The sequence below is a fragment of the Anarhichas minor genome, unplaced genomic scaffold, assembly GCF_050575085.1.
Source record: "Anarhichas minor isolate MPS153535 unplaced genomic scaffold, ASM5057508v1 ptg000010l, whole genome shotgun sequence".
Lineage (NCBI taxonomy): Eukaryota > Metazoa > Chordata > Actinopteri > Perciformes > Anarhichadidae > Anarhichas > Anarhichas minor.
Genome location: NW_027466456.1, coordinates 2,426,549 through 2,447,135, shown reverse-complemented (window position 1 = coordinate 2,447,135; position 20,587 = coordinate 2,426,549). Strand labels below are relative to the sequence as shown.

Here is a 20,587-nt window from a genome sequence, read left to right as displayed (position 1 = left end):
GATGGGCTGTTCATGAAGAGGCAGAAGCTCAGACCTTCATCGTGTTGAGTTCAACTCTCTTTAACAATGGGGATTTTTAATTTTTTGCTGGATTTTGACTTCAAGGTGCTATTCCTCTTTATTTTCGTTTTCATCATAATAGCAGACTTCCTCAAGAACAGGAATCCTCCAAATTATCCTCCAGGACCGTTTTCTCTTCCCCTTGTTGGGAATTCTTTCAGCTTGGTCAGGAAACATCCAAACAAGTATTTTTCAAAGGTAAAGTTGAATGCATATTTTCATTTCAGTGTGAATTTTATTGAGACATTCTAATAGATTTTGAACTATTTATTTGAATTTCCTCAATGGAAATTCCAGTCAGTTCAAGATCTTTCACAAACACTGTCGTGCAATTTGTATTGTAAAAGTGACGTATGTGGACAATAACAATAAGTATAACTTTGCCAGTGTAAAAAAAGAAGAAAGAAAGTAATTTCAATTATTTTTAATGGTTCACCTGAATATAATTTAGTTCACACTCTTCAGAAAATGTACATTTCTGTTTTAAATACAATTTGTTATAGAGAAACTAATTGCAGTAATAATATTAGATAAATAATAATAATAATATTAATAAAGAAAACTGCAGCCATTTCAACTATTTTTCTTAATCTAGAGGATGTTAAATTCTTCACATTATTCAGGAAATGTGCATGTGTTTAAATCAGGGCTTCTCAACCTTTTGTAACTGAAGGCCGACTTCTGGTTGTTAATTAAAAAACAAAAACATGACATGATATTTTTTTAAAGAAATAAACTGTGCTGTAAATTTGTGTTATGCCACTGTCAGCAGTAATGACCAAAATCAATAGTCTGCTTACTCCCATCCATCACTGCCTGCCATTATGAATCCAAATGTAATGTATTGAGGCTCATATTTCCTCACCACGCTTTTTAGAGTTTTTCAAAAGACAACCCATTTTGTGGCTCTGAATCTGAGGGAACGCTAGCCAACAGTGGCAAAATACGGGTGTCTCTACTAATTTTAAATTTGACATTTTTTATGTATGCGAATTCTTGAGCACATTTAGATATAAAAGTAACTAGCTTCTTATATTACAAAAAAAAGTATTCTATTATTTAATCTAACCATTTGTCATACCTCCGTGGCCCACTAAATGAGACTCTGAATCGGGCACAATTTAGAAAAGATGGATTAAATTTCACTGGTGGTCAAATTATTTATATAAATGATAATGCTGATAATGCTTGGTACACCTGCTAGCCCATTTGATCCTCATTGTGCATAGGTAGGTTTTTGCTTTTGCACTATTTAAAAAGTTCACATGATGCAGTCGTGTGTTGGGGTTTATCTTTGTTTTATACTTGATTTATTGTCCACAGCTGGCTGACATCTACGGGAATTTATGCAGTGCCCGCATCGGTGTTTTCAACATGGTGATTGTCTCTGGGTACAAGACGTTAAAGGAAGCCATAGTGACACAAGCCGACAACTTTGTGGATCGACCACACTTTGCAACGGGCGACAGGGTGTACTTAGGAGGCACAGGTGTGCAAATCTTTCTCTCTCTCTTGTCTCATATTGTAAAGGAATTAGTTCCCTTGAGTCATTAACCCCACTTCCTCTGCATGCTTGTGTCTAGGCGGTCTGTTCATGAGCAACGGTGAAACATGGAAGAGACAGCGACGCTTTGCCTTGTCTACCTTACGTAACTTCGGCCTGGGCAAAAGAACCATGGAGCAGAGTATCTGTGAGGAGATCCGACACCTGCAGGAGGAGATAGAGAAGGAGAAAGGTGGTGTAAACAATGAGGTCATTATCAACAGCTCTTCAGTAGCATAGCATGGTCTAAACCATCGAGTCCTCTCCTCCAGGTGAACCTTTCAACCCAGCAGGCCTCTTCAACAATGCTGTGTCCAACATCATTTGCCAGCTGGTGATGGGGAAACGGTTTGACTACAGCGACCACAACTTCCAGACCATGCTGAAGTATATGTCTGAAATTCCTAGGCTGCAGGGCTCTGTATGGGGTATGGTAAGTCAGTAATATCCATTTAGAGGAGGAAGTCTGGGCTCAAAATCACAAAATGTAGATGGTCATGAAAGGTGATGTACTGTTTCTTTTGAGTAGCTGTATGAGGCACTCCCCGGAGTGATGAAGCACTTGCCAGGTCCTCACAACAAAATCTTCAGCCACTACGATGCCGTCCTGGACTTCCTCAGTCAGGAGATAAAGAGCCACAAGAAAGACCTGGACCACAGCAATCCCCGGGACTACATTGACGCATTTATCATTGAAATGGAGAATGTAAGTAACAACTGCAATGTTCAACAATGTGTAGCCTTACCCGTCAGTCTACCAGCCATTCACTACAGCATCTTCTCTGTGTTTCTGAACAGCACAATGAATCTGATCTGGGCTTTACTGAGGCCAATCTGGCTCTGAACTCTCTGGATATGTTCCAGGCTGGATCCGAGACAACCTTTAACACTTTGCTGTGGGCTTTGGTTTTTCTCATAAAACTCCCTGATATCCAGGGTAGGTGACATGCTAGGCTCTACAGTGAAACGAAGACTTAGGGCCTGTGTCCACATAGCGTCATTTTCTGAGCGACAGCTCCTTTTTTTAATTGTTGTCAATGAGGAGAGATCATATGCAGTCACCTCGAGAAAAAACGCTGCACCCAGCGTATTTTTTGCTGAGCGCTGCACCTGTTTTTGTGCGACCGCTCAGAGTGCTTCAAGTTGAAATTCAATTAACTTTTCAGAAAAGCGCTGATGATGTCAGTGTAAGGGAGAAGCTTGTTTTGGCCGTGTCCATCTATCCTGAACTTTATATGTCAGACATACACTTTCATAACAAAGTTGTGGGAGCAGATCGGTGGCGCAGAAACAGATATTTGCTGGTGAGTGTGGTGCTTTTATCGCTGTACGCCTCGTCTCTGACGGATCGTACTGCTTGCTCTAATGTTGCGGCTGTCAGCTTGATCGGTGACAAGCTCATCCAAACAAAGTATGAAGCAAGTATCCTCCGTTTAGTGCTCGTGGTGAAAAAAGCAATGTCAAACAAATGAATAGTAGCCATGAACATAAAAAAGGCGCTCTGAGCACTTTTTGACAAAACGCTCGGATGAAGCCCTCCCCGGAGCCCTGCGGGCGCTTTCTACCAGAAAAAAAAGATGCTAAGTGGACACAGGCCTTAAAAGAGTCTCCGGCCTTGCTAACAGCTTTGTTCGGTTGTATTTAGACACAGCAGTGCTTTGAGCTAAATGCTAACATCAGCATGCTAACATTTCTCACACTGACAATGCTAACATGCTGTTCACTATGTTAGTTTAGCATGTTAGCATGCTAACATTTGTTAATTAACACTTATTGCAAAATGTTGTTCATGTCACCTTCTTCCTACAAGCTTAATTCCTTAAATAATCTTGTTTGTCAAGACAAAGTTCAGGCAGAGATAGACGGAGTTATCGGACAGACCCGACAGCCCAGTATGGCAGACAGACCCAACCTGCCCTTCACTGATGCCGTCGTCCACGAGATCCAGAGGATGGGAAACATTGTTCCCTTTGTTGGATTCAGAATGGCCGCCAACGATACGACACTGGGCAATTACTTCATACCCAAGGTGCATTTAGCACACAGTCAACATTTTTGACAGGAAGTTTTTGGAAGAAGAAATGTGTTGTTGGAAAATTGCTTGGTTTCAACCTATGGACGTTGTTTTCTAGGGTACGCCCTTGATGCTCAACCTAGCTTCTGTGCTGTTTGACAAGACTGAATGGGAGACTCCAGACACCTTCAACCCTGGACACTTCCTGAATGCTGAGGGAAAGTTTGTGAAGAAAGAAGCTTTCCTGCCTTTCTCTGCAGGTAAACCACATTCACCTCAGTCTAAAGCATAACATGAACCAGAATATATTCTTAATCCTGAGCTCTTATGCCTTCATGTGTGTTTGTGGACTCTTCAGGGAAACGTGTGTGTATTGGTGAAGGCCTGGCCAGGATGGAGCTGTTCCTGTTTTTGGTCGGTTTACTACAGAAGTTCTCTTTTTCTGTTCCTGATGGTATAGAGTTGAGTACAGAAGCAGTAACTGGAACGATACGTGCACCACACCCCTTCAAGGTTTACGCCAAGGCTCGCTGAATTATGTAACATCTCAGAGTCATTTGTTATCCAAACATTGTGTAATAAACTGAACAAAGCAACACGCTTTAGGAGAGAAAGCTGTAGTTAATCTCAACCTTTCACTGTTGCATCATTGCCTAATGTACTGAATACTTTCATTCTCTCTGTCTGTACATTTACTTGTATGTGATAGCATAATTTTTTCATTCAAATATTCTTGTGTTCATGGCTCTGTTTATGAGACATTTCCCTTTGTCCTTGTAATTAATGACAAAATGTATAAAGAGTTCATTAATATATTTGTTATCATTATGTTCTTTAAAATAGAGGAGAAAGTATGGTGTTAATAATGTTGACAAAGCCAATCAATATGTATGAAAACCCAAAACTTACTGACTGTATGTGGCTGAATGTTTGTTCCTCTGCTTTGCCTGATAGCAGTACAGAAACAGACCACTAGGTGTTGACTGTGGAAATCTGGTTCTATTTTGTCTGGATCTGTTCCTGCCTAGTAACTCATTGACATGCAACTCCCTCCCACTCTACTTTGTATGTTCCTCCCACTCCCCCTCCCACTCTACTTTGTATGTTGGCTCAGACACAGTTTACACTAACAGCCAACCTCAGTCTAAGGTCACTGAAAGAGTTTTGCACTTCATAAGATTGTTGTTGCTCATGTAGCTGTTTAAGTAACTAAAGTGTCACACACCCTTTTGTGCAGACTTTGATTAAGAGATTTTTTTTTAAGTTGTCCGTCCTGTAATGTTAGTAATGCGAGTAGTTACAAGGTGTATGGACCATTTAAGGGTTAAATCAAGCATGAATAGGCATTATATAAGGATGGGCGGTTCATGAAGAGGCAGAAGCTCAGACCTTCATCGTGTTGCTGGTTCAACTCTCTTTAACAATGGGGATTTTTAATGTTTTGCTGGATTTTGACTTCAAGGTGCTATTCCTCTTTATTTTCGTTTTCATCATAATAGCAGACTTCCTCAAGAACAGGAATCCTCCAAATTATCCTCCAGGACCGTTTTCTCTTCCCCTTGTGGGGAATTTTTTCAGCTTGGACAGGAAACATCCATACAAGTATTTTTCAAAGGTAAGTTGAATGCATATTTTCATTTCAGGGTGAATTTTATTGAGACAGATTTGAACTATTTATTTGATTAACTCAATGGAATTTCCAGTCAGTTTAAGATCTTTCACAAACACTATTGTGCAATTTCTATCGTAATAGTGAAGTATGTGGACAATAACAATAAGTGTTTCCCCTACCATTGTATTAGGGGGGCGGCACCCTCCGCCCCCCCCCCCTTGAAGGTGGAGTTAATTTTGTTTTCTATATAGCACCAGATCACAACAGAAGTCATTTAAGGTTCCCTTTCCTATAGAACAGGTCTATACCTTGTTCTTTTATTAAACAAACTAAACAGCCTTATGTTATTTATCTTATTTACACGCTCTCCTGCGAGTAGCAGCCGGAGTAGCTCTCCTGCTCCGCGTCCAAGTCCAGACAAGTGCTGCACGCCCTGCCCCCCCCCAAGCTGTAAACCAGGGGAAACACTGAAGTATAACTTTGTGTGACAAAAAAAGAAAGAAAGTGATTTAAATTATTTTTAATGGTTCACCCGGATGCAACTTTAATATTTTGTATAGGGAAACTAATAGTAGATACTGGTGGTCAAATTGGAAAAAACAATAATTAATGTGAAGTTCTGATCTTGGAACACCTATTGGCTGCTCATTGGGTAATGGTAGGTCTTGTTTTTGAACAATTTAAAAGGTCCCCTGGTGCAGTAGTGTGTTGGCATTCATCAGTGTTTTTTACTTGATTCATTGTCCACAGCTGGCTGACATCTACGGGAATGTGTTCAGTGTCCGCCTCGGTAGTGAAAAGATGGTGTTTGTCTCTGGGTACAAGATGGTGAAGGAAGCCATAGTGACACAAGCCGACAACTTTGTGGATCGACCATTCAATGCAATCACTGACAGGTTTTACTCAGGAGACTCAGGTGCACAAATCTTTCTCTCTCTCTTGTCTCATATTGTGAAGGAATTAGTTCCCTTGAATCGTTAACCCCACTTCCTCTGCATGCTTGTGTCTAGGCGGTCTGTTCATGAGCAACGGTGAAACATGGAAGAGACAGCGACGCTTTGTCTTGTCTACCTTACGTAACTTCGGCGTGGGCAAAAGCACCATGGAGCAGAGTATCTGTGAGGAGATCCGACACCTGCAGGAGGAGATAGAGAAGGAGAAAGGTGGTGTAAACAATGAGGTCATTATCAACAGCTCTTCAGTAGAATAACATTGTCTGAACCGTAGAGTCCTCTCCTCCAGGTGAACCTTTCAACCCAGCAGGCCTCTTCAACAATGCTACGTCTAACATCATTTGCCAGCTGGTGATGGGGAAACGGTTTGACTACAGCGACCACAACTTCCAGACCATGCTGAAGTATTTGTCTGAAGTTCTTCAACTGGAGGGCTCTGTGTGGGGTATGGTAAGTCAGTAATATCCATTTAGTTCAATCATTGACAGAGAGACAAGATTCTGCTGGGATTGAGAGTCAATCCTCCTTAACAGACCGAGAGACCCAAGTCTGTGTTTAAATGAATCACGAAAGGTGAAAGGTGACGTGTTTGGAAATTTCTCTCATCTACTGTTTCTTCTGAATAGCTGTATCAGTCATTCCCCGGAGTGATGAAGCACTTGCCAGGTCCTCACAACAAAATGTTCACTCATTTCAACGCCATCCAGGACTTCTTCAGTCAGGAGATAGAGAGCCACAAGAAGGACCTGGACCACAGCGATCCCCGGGACTACATTGACGCTTTCATCATTGAAATGAAGAATGTAAGTGAGCAACTGCAGTGTAGGACAAAGTGGTGCCCTTCCTGTCAATCTATCAATCACTCACTAATGGATTTTATAAATGTTTCTGAACAGCACAAAGAGTCTGATCTGGGTTTCACTGAGACCAATCTGGCTCTGAACTCTATGGATCTGTTCATAGCTGGAACGGAGACAACCTCCACCACTTTGCTGTGGGCTCTGGTTTATCTCATAAAACTCCCTGATATTAAGGGTAGGTCACATGCTCTGTGAGGCTGCTTTGATCTAAATGCATTTCTAACAGTGACATGCTAACATGCTGTTTTACACTCTTAGTTTAGCATGTAGCATGCTAATATTTGTTAACAAGCACTGATCACAAAGTACAGCTGAGGCTGATGGCTCACCCTGTTCCTTACATGTTCTTGTTTTCCTAGACAAAGTGCAGGCAGAAATAGACGGAGTGATCGGACGGACCCGACAGCCCAGTATGGCAGACAGACCCAACCTACCCTACACTGATGCTGTCCTCCACGAGATCCAGAGGATGGGAAACATTATTGCTCTGAATGCACTCAGAATGGCCGCCAAGGATACAATGCTGGGCGGTTACTTCATACCTAAGGTGCATTTAGCGCACAGTTACTTTTAGTCTTAACACAATTATTTGTAAAATGTGAGTTACTTAGTGTTAGCATATGGATGTTTTTTTCTAGGGTACGTCCTTGTTGCCAAACCTAACCACTGTGCTGTTTGACAAGACTGAATGGGAGACTCCGGACACCTTCAACCCCGGACACTTCCTGGATGCTGAGGGAAAGTTTGTGAAGAGAGAAGCTCTCCTGGCTTTCTCTGCAGGTAAACCACATTCACCTCAATCTTAACCCTAACCTGAAAAGGAATATATATTTCTCTTGAGCTCTTACACCTTCATGTGTGTTTGTGGACTCTTCAGGGAAACGTGCGTGTCTCGGTGAAAACCTGGCCAGGATGGAGCTGTTCCTGTTTTTGGTCGCTTTACTACAGAAGTTCTCTTTCTGTGTTCCTGATGGAGTAGAGTTGAGTACAGAAGGAGTAACTGGAATTACACGCATACCACACCCCTTCAAGGTTCACGCCAAGGCTCACTGAATAATGTAACATCTTACTGAATTGATTTCTCTCTAAATAACGTGTAACAAGACTAAGCAAAAAAGCTTCAGGAGAGAAATCTTTAGTTGTTTTTCCATCCTGTTGAGGCCTTGTTTAGTCTCTCTGCCTGTACATTTGAGTGGGTTAGGGTTACATGTGATAGCTATTTTTTTACAAAATATTCTTGTAATAATGGCACTGCTTTTAAGACATTACCCTTTGTCCTTTAGTAGTAGTTATCAATGATTAAATATATCAAGGTTTTATAAACATGTTCTTTAAAATGACATGTCGTGTATCAGCCATTATATAATAATAACTGAAATCATTATCAACAAACTATTTGAGCACATTTGTTAACAATCAATAAAGGATCTGAATGAATCGATCACAAACCTGGTTTTACTTCATAATTAAATAAAACAAACACACATTCATAGCTGGTGACCGATTTTCAAGCCACTGGAAAGTGGTGCTTGTGACACCAGGGTGGCATCCAAGATGTGAAGAGTATCCCCACTGAAGGACCTGAGAACAGAAGTCGGCTGCCACAAAAACATTATTTGGAGGGCAGGCGCTGGGAGCAGGGAACTCGGAGCTCGTCTTTACCTTGTTCGCAGTGGAAAGGATCCCCTCAGGTAGGAGTTATTATAAAGTCCAAGTGAACCTCATCAGTCCCTTGCTCGTCTTCTCTGCCTCACTATGTGGCTGTGTGATTTGTTTCTGTGGCTTGATCTGAGGGGGACGAGATGATCAGTAGCCTCCAGCAGCTGGTCCCGGAACGTAGTCAAACGCCAGCAGAGCAGTTTTTGACTTATTGTAGTGACCGTTGCTTCCCAATAAAAGTCACCATGGTTGCTGCAATGTTTGTTCTGACACGTGCCATAAATAACGAAGTCCAGTTTCCAATATAGGCATTTTATTTCTCACATAAACCACCCCTTTCTCTTCAGTTATCCATTTTCTCCATAAACCAATAAATCATAACATTTACATTCGTTAAATGTGCACGGTCAAAAACTGTTTGCTTCTGCTTGTAACCACCTGTGTCCAATGACCCCACTGATTATATTACCTGTGCCCTGATTCACACCGGTACTACGTCCCCATGTGGTGGGTGGTTGTACAAAAACAAAAACAACAAAATGGCTCTTACACATATTTTCTCGACAAACTAAAGATTAGGGTGTACCTTGACCATTATGCACATCAAACCCACTTTTTTCCTGATATTCTTGGTTTTTTGTAGCTCTTAACGAAACAAGCTGTTTTTAGTAGGATAACACAAGATGATTTATTCTTTCTGCAACACGTATACCTTCTAAATTGCGGGGATAACAGTCATGGATATTTAAAAATGTTCACTCTGTTATATAAAAGTTACGAGCCTATATCAGTGCAGCCCCACAAGACAACAGTCACCCTTCATATATCTGTGTGTAACATTAAATCATCAGCACCAGAAAACTAGTTTCCTATTTGAAATGTGAGCGACCATCCAACGTCTAACTGTATCTAAATGCAGTTATTAAACATTGGATAATTTAGTTTTTTGATTTATGGTTAAAATTCAATTAATTCTTAAAGCTGTCAACGGACCAACTCCCAACTATGTCCTTGGGTGTCACCATCTTTTCAAGTCTTATTCACGTTTTGTATCTGTAGATATTGACTTAATTGTACAAAAGTTTTTTTAGTGCATTCTTGCCCTTTAATAAACACAGCACCATGTCAAATAAATTAACTGTAGTCAAAGCTCCCAGGGACAACAGATGGATCTAGCATTGTGTTTACATCTGGTGTAATGCATTTATTGTACACTGTCCCTAAATGCCCCTAAAAGGTATCTGACCACACAATAGCCACGTGCTCGTGTTGTTACGGCAACGCATGTTTGAAACTCGAGGCTCGAGACAGACTTCTCTGTGTGCTAACTGGTGTGCTAGCTAGCTAGCTTCTCAAAACTATCAACACGTTGTGCCGTCTCAGTATTACACGCGCAATATATAAACGATGGTAAGCAAAGCGTTTTTTAAATCAATTCACCACAACAATGGACGTTCATAGTGAGCTCCAGTAACGTTCAATAGCATGTGCTTCTCGTGTGTTGTCCATAGACTGTAGATGTAGATGTATATATATATATATGTAGATGAGAAGCAGACTGGGGTTGCTACTTCCCCACAATAACAACATTAAAGAAATACGCTAGCTTTGATAGTAGAAAGTAGTTTTTCACTTGTTTGTATGTTGTTGACTTTTGTGCAGCCACCCAAAAGCAGCAAAGGCTCAAGTAAAAAGCCTGCAAAGGCAAAAACGCCCACACCGACAGATGGATTCGCCAAGGAGGAGCTGTCCAAGGAGCAGGTCAGAGGTTAAAGTGGGGTGTGTGTGTGTTGGAGTGATGTTTGTATATTCAATGTCAGGAGAAAATAAAAGTTTCCTTTTCAAAGCGATTTGTACATTAAATGGGTATTTCAGCAAGTTGGTTTTGCCCTCGCATACAGCTGGAGGACTCCCAAGAGTCTGGTCCAAAATCAATGCAGCAGAGGCCGAGATATCTCGATTTTGGGTTCCTAGTGTGGGTGAAGTTCTCAAAACACTGGATACTAAGTTACCTGAAGCATCTGTTCATAAGACCCTCCCTGCCTGGTGAAATGCTCATCAAGTTTAAACTCCCCACTTTTTATTGCAGGCCTTTTCTTATAAATTGGTAATCTCTAGGCCCATTCCAGATAGCCCTGAATCTGGATTATTTTTCTCAAACTTTTGTCTGGTTGAAGGTTGTAATGCCTTTATTTAATACATGTTTTGACTAATTATTTTACCCTAAAATGGTGTAACTTTGTTTAAGAAAATACTTTATTTTTTGCGTAATATTTTTCTCTTAGCTTTCTGTAATTTGTTGACAGGGATGTATTTTAGTTTTGTTTTACTGTATGTCTGTTCATATATAAAGATGTATATTGAAATTTATATAATTAATTAATCTCCAATTAAATACACTTAAATATGTGATTTACAAGAAGTGCAACAACATGCAAATCACATCATTTTCACTAGAGTCAGAAGCTGAGATAACAGCTACTGATACGTTGTTAAGCTATTTACAATAACTTTACAGGACTAGTTTGTTCTCCATCATGACTGCTTATTTTATTTACTGCAAATATGCACGCTGTGTTAACAGAATCTTTAAAGATTCTCAGACCTTCCTCCAGAGCCAAAGCAGGCATTATATGTCTGATTTACATTACTGCCCCCTGTGAACTAAACATTGGACTTTGACATTTACAACTAGGATAAATGAGGTAATTGGCTACACGGTCATCTAGATCGTCTGGCTCATATGCCCACACTAAAATACATTTCTGTATTTCAGCTGGAAGAGCAGATCGTGCGCCTTCGAGAGGAGCTGGACAGAGAGAGGGAAGAGAGAAACTACTTTCAGCTAGAGAGGGACACGATCCACACATTTTGGGGGATCACAGAGAGTAAACTAGAGGAGGTCAAGGCTGAAAAGAAGAATTTTGATAAGGACATAGAGGAGGATGAGGGGCGCCACCAAGTAGAGATCAAGGTGAGGTTAATACACAGGTGTATTGTAGTTATAGTCGAACTGCACCCAAATTCACAGGCTAGATTTCTACCACGTCTTTATTTTATGCCATAATATGCCGTAACAGGTAACAAGGATCTTTAAATGCAGTTAGTAGATGCAACCTTTTTTTGATCCACAGCCAGTGTATTTTTTATCCTCAGTATCCTACAATCCATTGTGCGTCCATTTTTTAGTGGCATGTACCGGTTGTCCTCTCAACTTTAAAAGTTAGGAGAAATCATGTGATTGCATTCTTTTTTTTTCAGATACTAGCACTAGTTTGTCATTTGTTAAGCAAAGATTATCCATTGACAGATGTAAGGGTTAAATTCATTTTACAATGCACATTTGATTCACTTTTTTTCCACCAGGTGTACAAGCAGAAGATGAAGCACCTCCTGTGTGAACACCTGAACACAACCTCTGAGTTAAAAGCAGATGGTTTAGTCTCCACACCGGTGGTGCAGGAGGAGCAAGAACAATTAGAGACTGAGCTTCATAAGGAAATGAGGGCCGTCATGGTCGACATGCAGGAGCTTGACAATGAAAACCTTGTCAAGGAGCTTGAACTGGTTTGTAGTACACACTATTATCTTCTACACTTAAAGGTCTGTGGATTTAATGTGTCTCTTTACTTTGATATATTGCAACAATTGAGCGGCAATGCTACAAACACCACTTTGGTTTTTATCTCAACAGAAACACGATGAAGAAATGACTAAAACAAGTAACAGGGTGGAGAAGCAAATTGCAGGTAAAGAACTAATCTCATTTTGAGTGGAATTCAACACCCCGTGCTGTCAGAAACTAAACAGGAGCCCTCGTTCTGTGTCGCTATTTGAGTAGAAATCCGAGCCAAGTATGATGAAAAGAAGGAGCTGCTACAACAACAGCTGGACATCATGACAAATAATAAGATCATTGAGAACGAAGATCAATGGAACAGCCACGTCAACACTCTAGTAGAAGACCACAAGAAAGCAATAACTGAATGTGAAGCAGTTAATAGTTGCTGGGAACAGCAACGGAATGTGAACGATTCACTCACGGTATAAGTGCACACATTCAGAGGCATTTCAGATGTTTTGTTTACACCGGCAACACGTTATTAATTTAGTTATTGATGAGTATGTTGATCCAGCTGTTTTTTGTTGTTTTTTTCACATGGCTTGTTTTATTGACTTTTCTTAGGAAGAAATTAAATTGATGAAGAAGACACAGGAGGAGAAGAAAGAGAACCTGGCCTGCCTTCTGCTAGAGAACAAACAGATGGCTGAGCTTCTCTCAGAAGTCTCAGAGGAGAGCGCGGAAATTGAGAAAGAAATTAAATACTTCGTAATAAAAAAGGTTGTTGGTGTAGTATATGTGGATATTTTTTAAACGTGTTTGTGGTTGAAACTTTGTTCACTCACGTTTATTGCTGCCAGTGTCTTAATTGTTCCTGACATGTAGCATACTGTACACGGGCACAAGGTCTAATTGTGACACTGTTTTTGACAGGGTGTCGATGAAAAGGTTGAAGAAAAGAAGCTGGATAAACTGAAATGGGATTATGAGACACTGGAACAGACATTCTGCAAGGTAAATGCTTTGATTGAGTTGCACTGTATTATGTTGATACGTTGCAATGTTAGCTTGATTCATGTAATAATAATAATAATAATAATACATTTTATTTATATAGCGCTTTAAAAGGCACTCAAAGACACTTTACATGGTAAAAACAGAAACAATAAAATCATTTATAATAAAAACAAAATCTACAACATAACAGTAAGAAAAAAAATAAACACGAAGAGAAAGAAAACATACATGACTGAGTTTAGAGGTTAAAAGCAGATTTCAATAGGTGAGATGTACACCCGACGTGGCCAAATGCTCGTTTACTTTTGAATATTTGTGTGAATGTTTCTGCATTTGTTTTTGTCTGTGCACGTCATACAGCTTGAGCTAGAAAGGGACGAGCTGTACAAGACGGTCACTCGGAATATTCAGCGGGTGCAGCACGAAGCAGATTGGAAGAGCATGCCGCTGGAAAAGAAGCTGAAAGGCCTGACGGACGGCCTGGAGAAGACGCAGGCTCAGCTCCTCTCTGTGCTTTCTGCCTCTAACATGGACCGAACTGCTCTTGATGGGGTCACTGACACAATTGAGGTGAATTGTCTCTTAAATAATGTGTGTTTTATTGCACATTGCCCTCTGTACAAAAACATAAAATAATCATGTTTTTGCTTGTAGAAAAATCTGGACTCCGGTAATGATTCCATCAAAAACTTGTATACGAGTATAAAAAAGCTCAGCTCAGCTTTCCCAGGAAAGAAGTGTGTTTACTTCCCGGAAGTGTCATGCATTTGTCAAATTAATGATGATGTCATGTACAATTTTGAAGTAATATTCATACTCGTGTGTCCGGCAGGCCCGTAAGGATTTGCTGCTGACCTACGAAGCTTGGTGTGGAGGAGCTTTGCGTAAAGCCTTTTGAGATCAGCTGCTAACTGGGAAAAGTCTGGAATTGATTTTGGGTTTGCCCCAAAATGAGACGCAATGAATCCAAAGGCCGACCCCTTTACAGTAAATCTCACTTTCTTTGCATCTGATTCATTATAATATCAACCGTTTCTCATATTTTCCCTTGTTGTAAATGTGTTTCTTCACTCCATTTCAACTAGTTTGTTTAAGAAAATAAAGTATTTTGGGATGTTTATATATATTTTTTTTATTCTTTCATAGATAGTTCATAGGGATACATGTATTTTTGTTTCGCTGTGTCTGACAATATATTAAGATGTATGATGATATACGAAAATGAACCTAGAATTAAATACATTTAAATATGTGATTTAAAAGAAGCGTCCAGCTGAGCGGGTTTTGCCAAGAATTTCAGTAGGATTGATAGTTTGGCAGGTAGGGAAAGGTAATTCTCTGACTGTAACAGGTGGGAAATGAATCTGGCTTAATAGTGTTGGATCCAGGGTGGTATGAGATGGGGGGGGGGGGGGAGTAGATAAACTACAGGTTTTTGTGGGCCGTCCACACCACAGTGGCGACCCCGACCTTTTCTGGAAATTTAAGCAGAAGAACCAAAGATATATATTACATCACATTACATTCAGCATTATGGGACAGCAGCTGAACGACTACTGTTTGATGCTCCCGCTTTGTTGTGGTGTGTAACTTTGGGCCAGTTTTTAGTTTATTCGTACTCTGTATTTGGTTAATGGGGGCGTGTCCTCGCTCTCTGTCACACACAAAGGTCATTACATCCACAGATGTTGTGAGTCAGCAAAGTACCAGAGCAAGTGAACCTCATCGGTCCCCTGCTCGTCTTCTCTGCCTCACTATGTGGCTGTGTGATTTCTTTCTGTGGCTTGATCTGAGGGGAATGCTGCTTTTTATTTTTGCCGTTCTCCTCGTGGTGTCTTTTCGGAACAAAAAGGATCCACCCAATTTCCCACCGGGACCATCATCTCTCCCTCTTTTGGGAAACATATTCAACATTGAATCTAAACAGCCTCACATTTACTTAACCAAGGTAAGATCATATTTTCATTTTATGAGGAAGTGTTTTTTGTGAAAACTTGAGCTACAGCGAGAGGTGGAAGGAAGATTCCTATTATCTATATCCTCCACTACTTTAGCATGTAGTCGAGACAGATCCTCAAATAAAGGGCAAACAAAATAAATCATACGAGACTCTGCATCAACAAAATATTAAAACATTTATGGTAGAAAACAATGGTAAAAAGCTACTGATAGTTTGTCAGTGTCACAGAAACTGTTGTCTTGAAATATGCATCTTATCAGAGTCACATGCTGGACAACAGGCCACTTATTCTCTGCCCCTGCATCCACAGCTAGCTGATGTTTATGGGAATGTGTTCTGCATACGTCTGGGAAGACACAGAACAGTGTTTGTGTCTGGGTGGAAGATGGTGAAAGAAGCCATAGTGACACAGGCCGACAACTTTGTGGACCGGCCTTACAGTCCGATGGTGACCCGAATTTATTCAGGGAATTCAGGTGAATCACACGAAGATACAGCACATCAGTATTAAAGAAGTCAACCTGCCTCCTGATCCCTACCTTAGTAATGTTATGTGGTTCATCTCTGTCTCAGCGGGTCTTTTCTTCAGTAATGGGAAAGTGTGGAGGAGACAGCGGCGTTTTGCCATGGCCACGTTACGTACCTTTGGCCTGGCCAAGAGCTCCATGGAGCAGAGCATCTGTGAGGAGAGTCATCATCTGCAGGAGGTGATGGAGAAGGAGAAAGGTTGGCAAAAAAAAGAACAAAATGTAACAGAATGAAAAGCAACAATACACTCAAGACATTTCTTTCTGCTCAGGTGAGCCATTTGACCCGGTGCCCCTCTTGAACAATGCTGTGGGCAACATCATCTGCCAGATAGTGTTTGGGAGACGGTTTGACTACAGCGACCACAACTTCCAGAGCATGCTGAAGAATCTGACTGAGATGGCCTATTTGGAGGGCTCCATATGGGCTCTCGTAAGATGCACAGTAGCTGAGACACAAGTAGCAACTTCACACGGCTAAAGGCGTTCATAACATGGATCAGAACCAGCGTGTCCAAACATTTGATTATATCTAATTATCAGTCGATAAAATAGTCTTGTATGCAAGTCAGATTTGTCAATCTGTCAAATGAAAGTTTAAGTCAGAAAATATTGTGAGCTAAAGTGAGATCTTAAACAACAACACTGAATAACCCGTTTACTTTCCAAACAGCTATATGATGCGTTCCCAGCTCTGATGGAACACCTGCCCGGGCCTCACAATGGCATCTTCAGCAGCTCCAAATCTTTGGAGGCCTCCATCAGGCGAGAGGTAGAGAGGCACAGGTTGGACCTGGACCCTGGCAACCCACGAGATTACATCGACGTCTTCCTGATAGAGGAGAAAGTATAGTGTTTACAATGTTGACTCGGCCAATCGACATGTATGAGATACGAAAAACTAACTGACCGCATGTTTGTCCCTCCGCCTTGCTCAACAGCGCAACAGAAACAGTGAATTGGGTTTCGACGATGGCAACCTGGTTCTGTGCTGTTTGGATCTGTTCCTGGCTGGTAGCGAAACCACTTCGAAGACCCTGCAGTGGGGCCTCATCTACCTCATCAGGAGCCCTCATATCCAGGGTGGGTGTTCAGATAAGAGTCCCACAGCAGCAGCACAAGAAGTAGATTAATAGATACTGGAGACAGAACACGCTTAAGATCAAAGACGTCACATTAATTGATCAATTAAACATCTTTTTATTCCACTTCCTAGATAAAGTCCAGGCAGAGATAGACAGAGTGATCGGACAGACCCGGCAGCCCAGTATGGCAGACAGACCCAACCTGCCCTACACAGACGCCGTCATCCACGAGATCCAGAGGATGGGAAACATTGTTCCTCTCAATGGACTCAGAATGGCCGCCAAGGACACGACACTGGGCGGTTATTTCATACCCAAGGTGCATCTACCTAGCAGGGATTGTAAGGTCGTCAAAAATGGATTTCCACATGTATAACTAAAATCATAACAACACATTTACTGGAGACTTTAAACAAAAGTCTGCATATAAGACTTTTTAAAAAGATATATTTGTCCACACTGTTTAAACCGGGTATTTGTGCACAGTGTCAGATTAAGATTAGTGTGAGTATTGTACTATATGAGTAGAATTAGATTCCTGCGTTGGGTTTTTTCAGATGTTTCCAACTGCTCCAGAGCGTTTTAAGTCCAAAAGTAATTTATTTATGTTGATGAAACTGAGCCATTAAAGAAAGTTTGTTTAGTAAAAACAAACCAACTCATTTAAGACGCTGAATCACTTTGTTCAAAACGAAGATTTTAGCTTTTCTTAGATAGAAGTAGGGGAGCCTCAAGGATAAAAGATTGTGAAACAACTGCATTCAACAGAAAACAAAGTGTAATTGTGTGCAGTTTGTGATGTCATAGATGTTAATCTAGGCTAAGGTTACTGCAAGAAACATTGAATGTCCTGACATCACCTGGAGATTTACAATCAAAGAAGAGGAAAAAGGGGAAAATGTCAAAATACATTTGTTGCATTGTAAGAAGATGAAGTGGTGACATTTTGTGCAGACAAACCCCTGAAATGAATGAGAGAACATGATATGAACATCTGACATGACAAATAACTGGTAATTCATTGAGCTAACATAATGTAGAAACACAACTCTCCTGTGACGTCCGTTCAGCAGAGACCTTGTGATCAGCTTTCTTTACAGTGTCAACACCCACTTGTTGTCGCTACCCTTATCACACCTTATCAACTGCGGCTGTACGATCCACGGATCTCTTCTTAGCCTTTTGTTTAAACGATATCAAACTGATTGCCGTCTCTTTGTGTGTGCAGGGAACCTCAGTGATGCCCAACCTGACCTCTGTGCTGTTTGACAAGACTGAATGGGAAACTCCCGACACCTTTAACCCTGAACACTTCCTGGATGCTGAAGGGAAGCTTGTGAGGAGGGACGCATTTCTACCTTTCTCTGCAGGTAACGTTCACATTTAACTGAGAACTGTAGAGGAGACACTACAGGTGAACAGGGTAGAAATGTTAACTAATGCATATCACCACGAAGCCTCCCAGTTGATTACTTACATTAAGACAATTACTTTCTTGTATTACAAGTTTTCTGAAATGTTTACATATGCAAATGAGCCATTATCTAATGCTAACATTTGGTGAATTTAGGAGAAATCGACAGACGCAAACAGACAAAGTAGTAAAGTAAACACCTATATTGATTTTGGATTTTTTCTTTCCATAGTCCAAAGAAGATATGGAACTAAAATGACTCGTGGTAATGTTTTGCCTGTAGTGTCCAGCCTTTACTCAACTGAAGGAATCGACTTTTAGAAATTTTAACAACAAGGGAAGAAACATTTTAAAATGAAGATGTTAAATAATAAGAGTATACAAGGAAATACTTCCAATGCTCTCGCCTACATTCTTGTGCATGTCTGCTCTCCTTTTCCAGGGAAACGTGCATGTCCGGGCGAAGGCCTGGCAAGAATGGAGCTGTTTCTCTTTTTCGTCAGTTTGTTTCAGAAATTGAATTTTAGCACACTGGATGGAGTCGAGCTGAGTACAGAGGGAATCATTGGAGCCACACGCACACCGTACCCCTTCAAGATCTATACCAGAGCCCGCTGAATCCTGCAACTATCCTATATATATCTATAGATGGTGGCATAAAGAAATGTTCTATATACAGGGAACTATAGCATGCTTTGTCACATAATGTGTGACATGTGATGAGTTATCGTTTTTCAAACAATGACACCGTTATGTAAGCAAGCAGCAGCAAAACTCACCGAATACGTTCTCATTCACAGTCAGGCCACAGGTCACAATGACTGCTTTTGTTGGATGATGTATTGTTCCAGAAATAAACTATATTGTCATTTTAAAACCATTTTTAATGACAATATAATAGCATATTATTTAAAGTACACCCTTTCAAAGACCCATGGATTTTACCTTCTTAAGATTATTAAGACTAGAATCACGGCCTCGCGGTTATTTGCCTCAACCAACCAGTTAAGTTGCAGTTTACATTCACATCTCTGTCCAAAATGTCTTCATCATTACATCCTTTTAGAAATGAGTGTGAAATTGTCATAATAAGCATATAATTCTAATCAGTCTATCCTTAAATCCAAGTGGACGTTTGTGACAAAATCTGCTCAAAGTGTTGCGGAGATATAACTAGAATGGGATGGACGTGAGGTCACAGCAACCAAGGATGTTCGTGAGATATCCCAACCCGAGAGTGGACCGGACGGACGTACGTACGGTCGTGCTCTCTCACAGACAACACAAACACAAACTGCCTCCGGTGTAATAAAACCACACAAACAAAGCTATAAATAAAACGGACTGTCGGGCTCCGTCACAAAAAGGGAAAACGTCCGCGCAAAGTCCAAGTCTTATGATGGCAGAGAAAACCCTGCCGTTTACTCTGACGTCATGTTGGCGACACATGTAAACTCGACGTCAGCAAAAATGATCAAAGTCATGTCCACATATTGGAAGTCGGTCACCTACAGTTTGTTTGGCAGAATCAACCCTGATCGGGTTCATTCGCTAATTTCTGCTTTATTGTCACATGTGAAAGCATTGATGAGTAAAATAATAAACAGCTGCGTGTCAAAAGGTTTGTGAACCGCGTGGAAATGAAATGATTTTAGCTTCTTTAAATCTCCACGTTTCTCATCTATTGGACCCAAACTGAGATGGATGCTACCGAACGTAAAACACACGCTTAGAAAAAGAATTTATTTGATTTATTCACAAGAAAACCAAAGGCTTTAAATGTTGAATTCCTGAAAATTCATGCCTTCCTCACTTTTCTTCATTTACACACAAACACATGTCGTCTCTATGCTACGCTACGTCTGATTGAACTTCTTATTTTCATACAAATGAACGTTTGAATCGGCAATCTACGAGAATCATCCACTGCAAAGGAAAAGAAAAGAGCTTTGACACACGTTTATAGATCACAAAACCGCCACAACGGAATTCCTCTTCAGTGTTATTGCAAACGTACAGAGTAACGAGGTAATCAACACCCGTCTCATGTTTAACTTAAGACTTAATTACTCACAACATCAAAGGAAACGCCTGCTTCTACAACAGAGCTCTTCACTCTCAACTTCCACCAAAGTAGCCTGAAAACATCCACGATTAAATACAAGATCAGCCAGTCATTGAAATTAAGTTACAATTTGCAGTCAGAAGCTGGTGTTAAAATCATGTTCACATTACAGCTGCACAACTTCACAGATTTGATTTCTCACCGCTAAATAAGATTCAAGACAGAGAATAAATAAGGCCCGCCAGTTTCCATTTAG

The 20,587-nt window shown here is 40.7% G+C and overlaps 2 protein-coding genes across 2 annotated transcripts; both read left to right on the top strand.

Annotated features, from left to right (window-relative positions):
• The first annotated feature begins 66 nt into the window (after window positions 1-66).
• LOC142946343 (cytochrome P450 2J6-like) lies at window positions 67-4,151 on the top strand. The gene is made up of 9 exons (XM_076087494.1): window positions 67-258; window positions 1,384-1,549; window positions 1,644-1,796; window positions 1,876-2,036; window positions 2,133-2,309; window positions 2,402-2,540; window positions 3,445-3,632; window positions 3,736-3,877; window positions 3,976-4,151. The coding sequence occupies exons 1-9, from the start codon at window positions 67-69 to the stop codon at window positions 4,149-4,151; spliced, it is 1,494 nt and encodes a 497-aa protein (XP_075943609.1).
• An 860-nt stretch (window positions 4,152-5,011) lies between these two features.
• LOC142946226 (uncharacterized) lies at window positions 5,012-18,884 on the top strand. Its single transcript, XM_076087289.1, has 27 exons — window positions 5,012-5,232; window positions 5,980-6,145; window positions 6,240-6,392; window positions 6,472-6,632; window positions 6,809-6,985; window positions 7,079-7,217; window positions 7,402-7,589; window positions 7,681-7,822; window positions 7,920-8,092; window positions 10,364-10,462; window positions 11,478-11,675; window positions 12,068-12,268; window positions 12,396-12,450; window positions 12,543-12,745; window positions 12,888-13,031; window positions 13,197-13,277; window positions 13,641-13,850; window positions 14,113-14,164; window positions 14,966-15,228; window positions 15,551-15,716; window positions 15,814-15,966; window positions 16,040-16,227; window positions 16,441-16,614; window positions 16,709-16,850; window positions 16,984-17,171; window positions 18,081-18,222; window positions 18,709-18,884. Exons 1-27 carry the CDS (start codon window positions 5,041-5,043, stop codon window positions 18,882-18,884), a joined length of 4,326 nt encoding a protein of 1,441 aa, XP_075943404.1. The 5' UTR covers window positions 5,012-5,040.
• The last annotated feature ends 1,703 nt before the right edge of the window (window positions 18,885-20,587 follow it).

What these genes read in the sequence shown, in the direction of transcription:
- LOC142946343 (XM_076087494.1), top strand. Translation starts at nt 67, where the DNA reads ATGGGGATTTTTAATTTTTTGCTGGATTTTGACTTCAAGGTGCTATTC. An exon ending in CAAACAAGTATTTTTCAAAG is followed by an intron (nt 259 to 1,383) that starts GTAAAGTTGAAT and finishes TATTGTCCACAG; the next exon opens with CTGGCTGACATCTACGGGAA. An exon ending in GGAGATAGAGAAGGAGAAAG is followed by an intron (nt 1,797 to 1,875) that starts GTGGTGTAAACA and finishes CCTCTCCTCCAG; the next exon opens with GTGAACCTTTCAACCCAGCA.
- LOC142946226 (XM_076087289.1), top strand. Translation starts at nt 5,041, where the DNA reads ATGGGGATTTTTAATGTTTTGCTGGATTTTGACTTCAAGGTGCTATTC. An exon ending in TTGTCAAGGAGCTTGAACTG is followed by an intron (nt 12,269 to 12,395) that starts GTTTGTAGTACA and finishes TTATCTCAACAG; the next exon opens with AAACACGATGAAGAAATGAC. An exon ending in GCACAGTAGCTGAGACACAA is followed by an intron (nt 16,228 to 16,440) that starts GTAGCAACTTCA and finishes CTTTCCAAACAG; the next exon opens with CTATATGATGCGTTCCCAGC.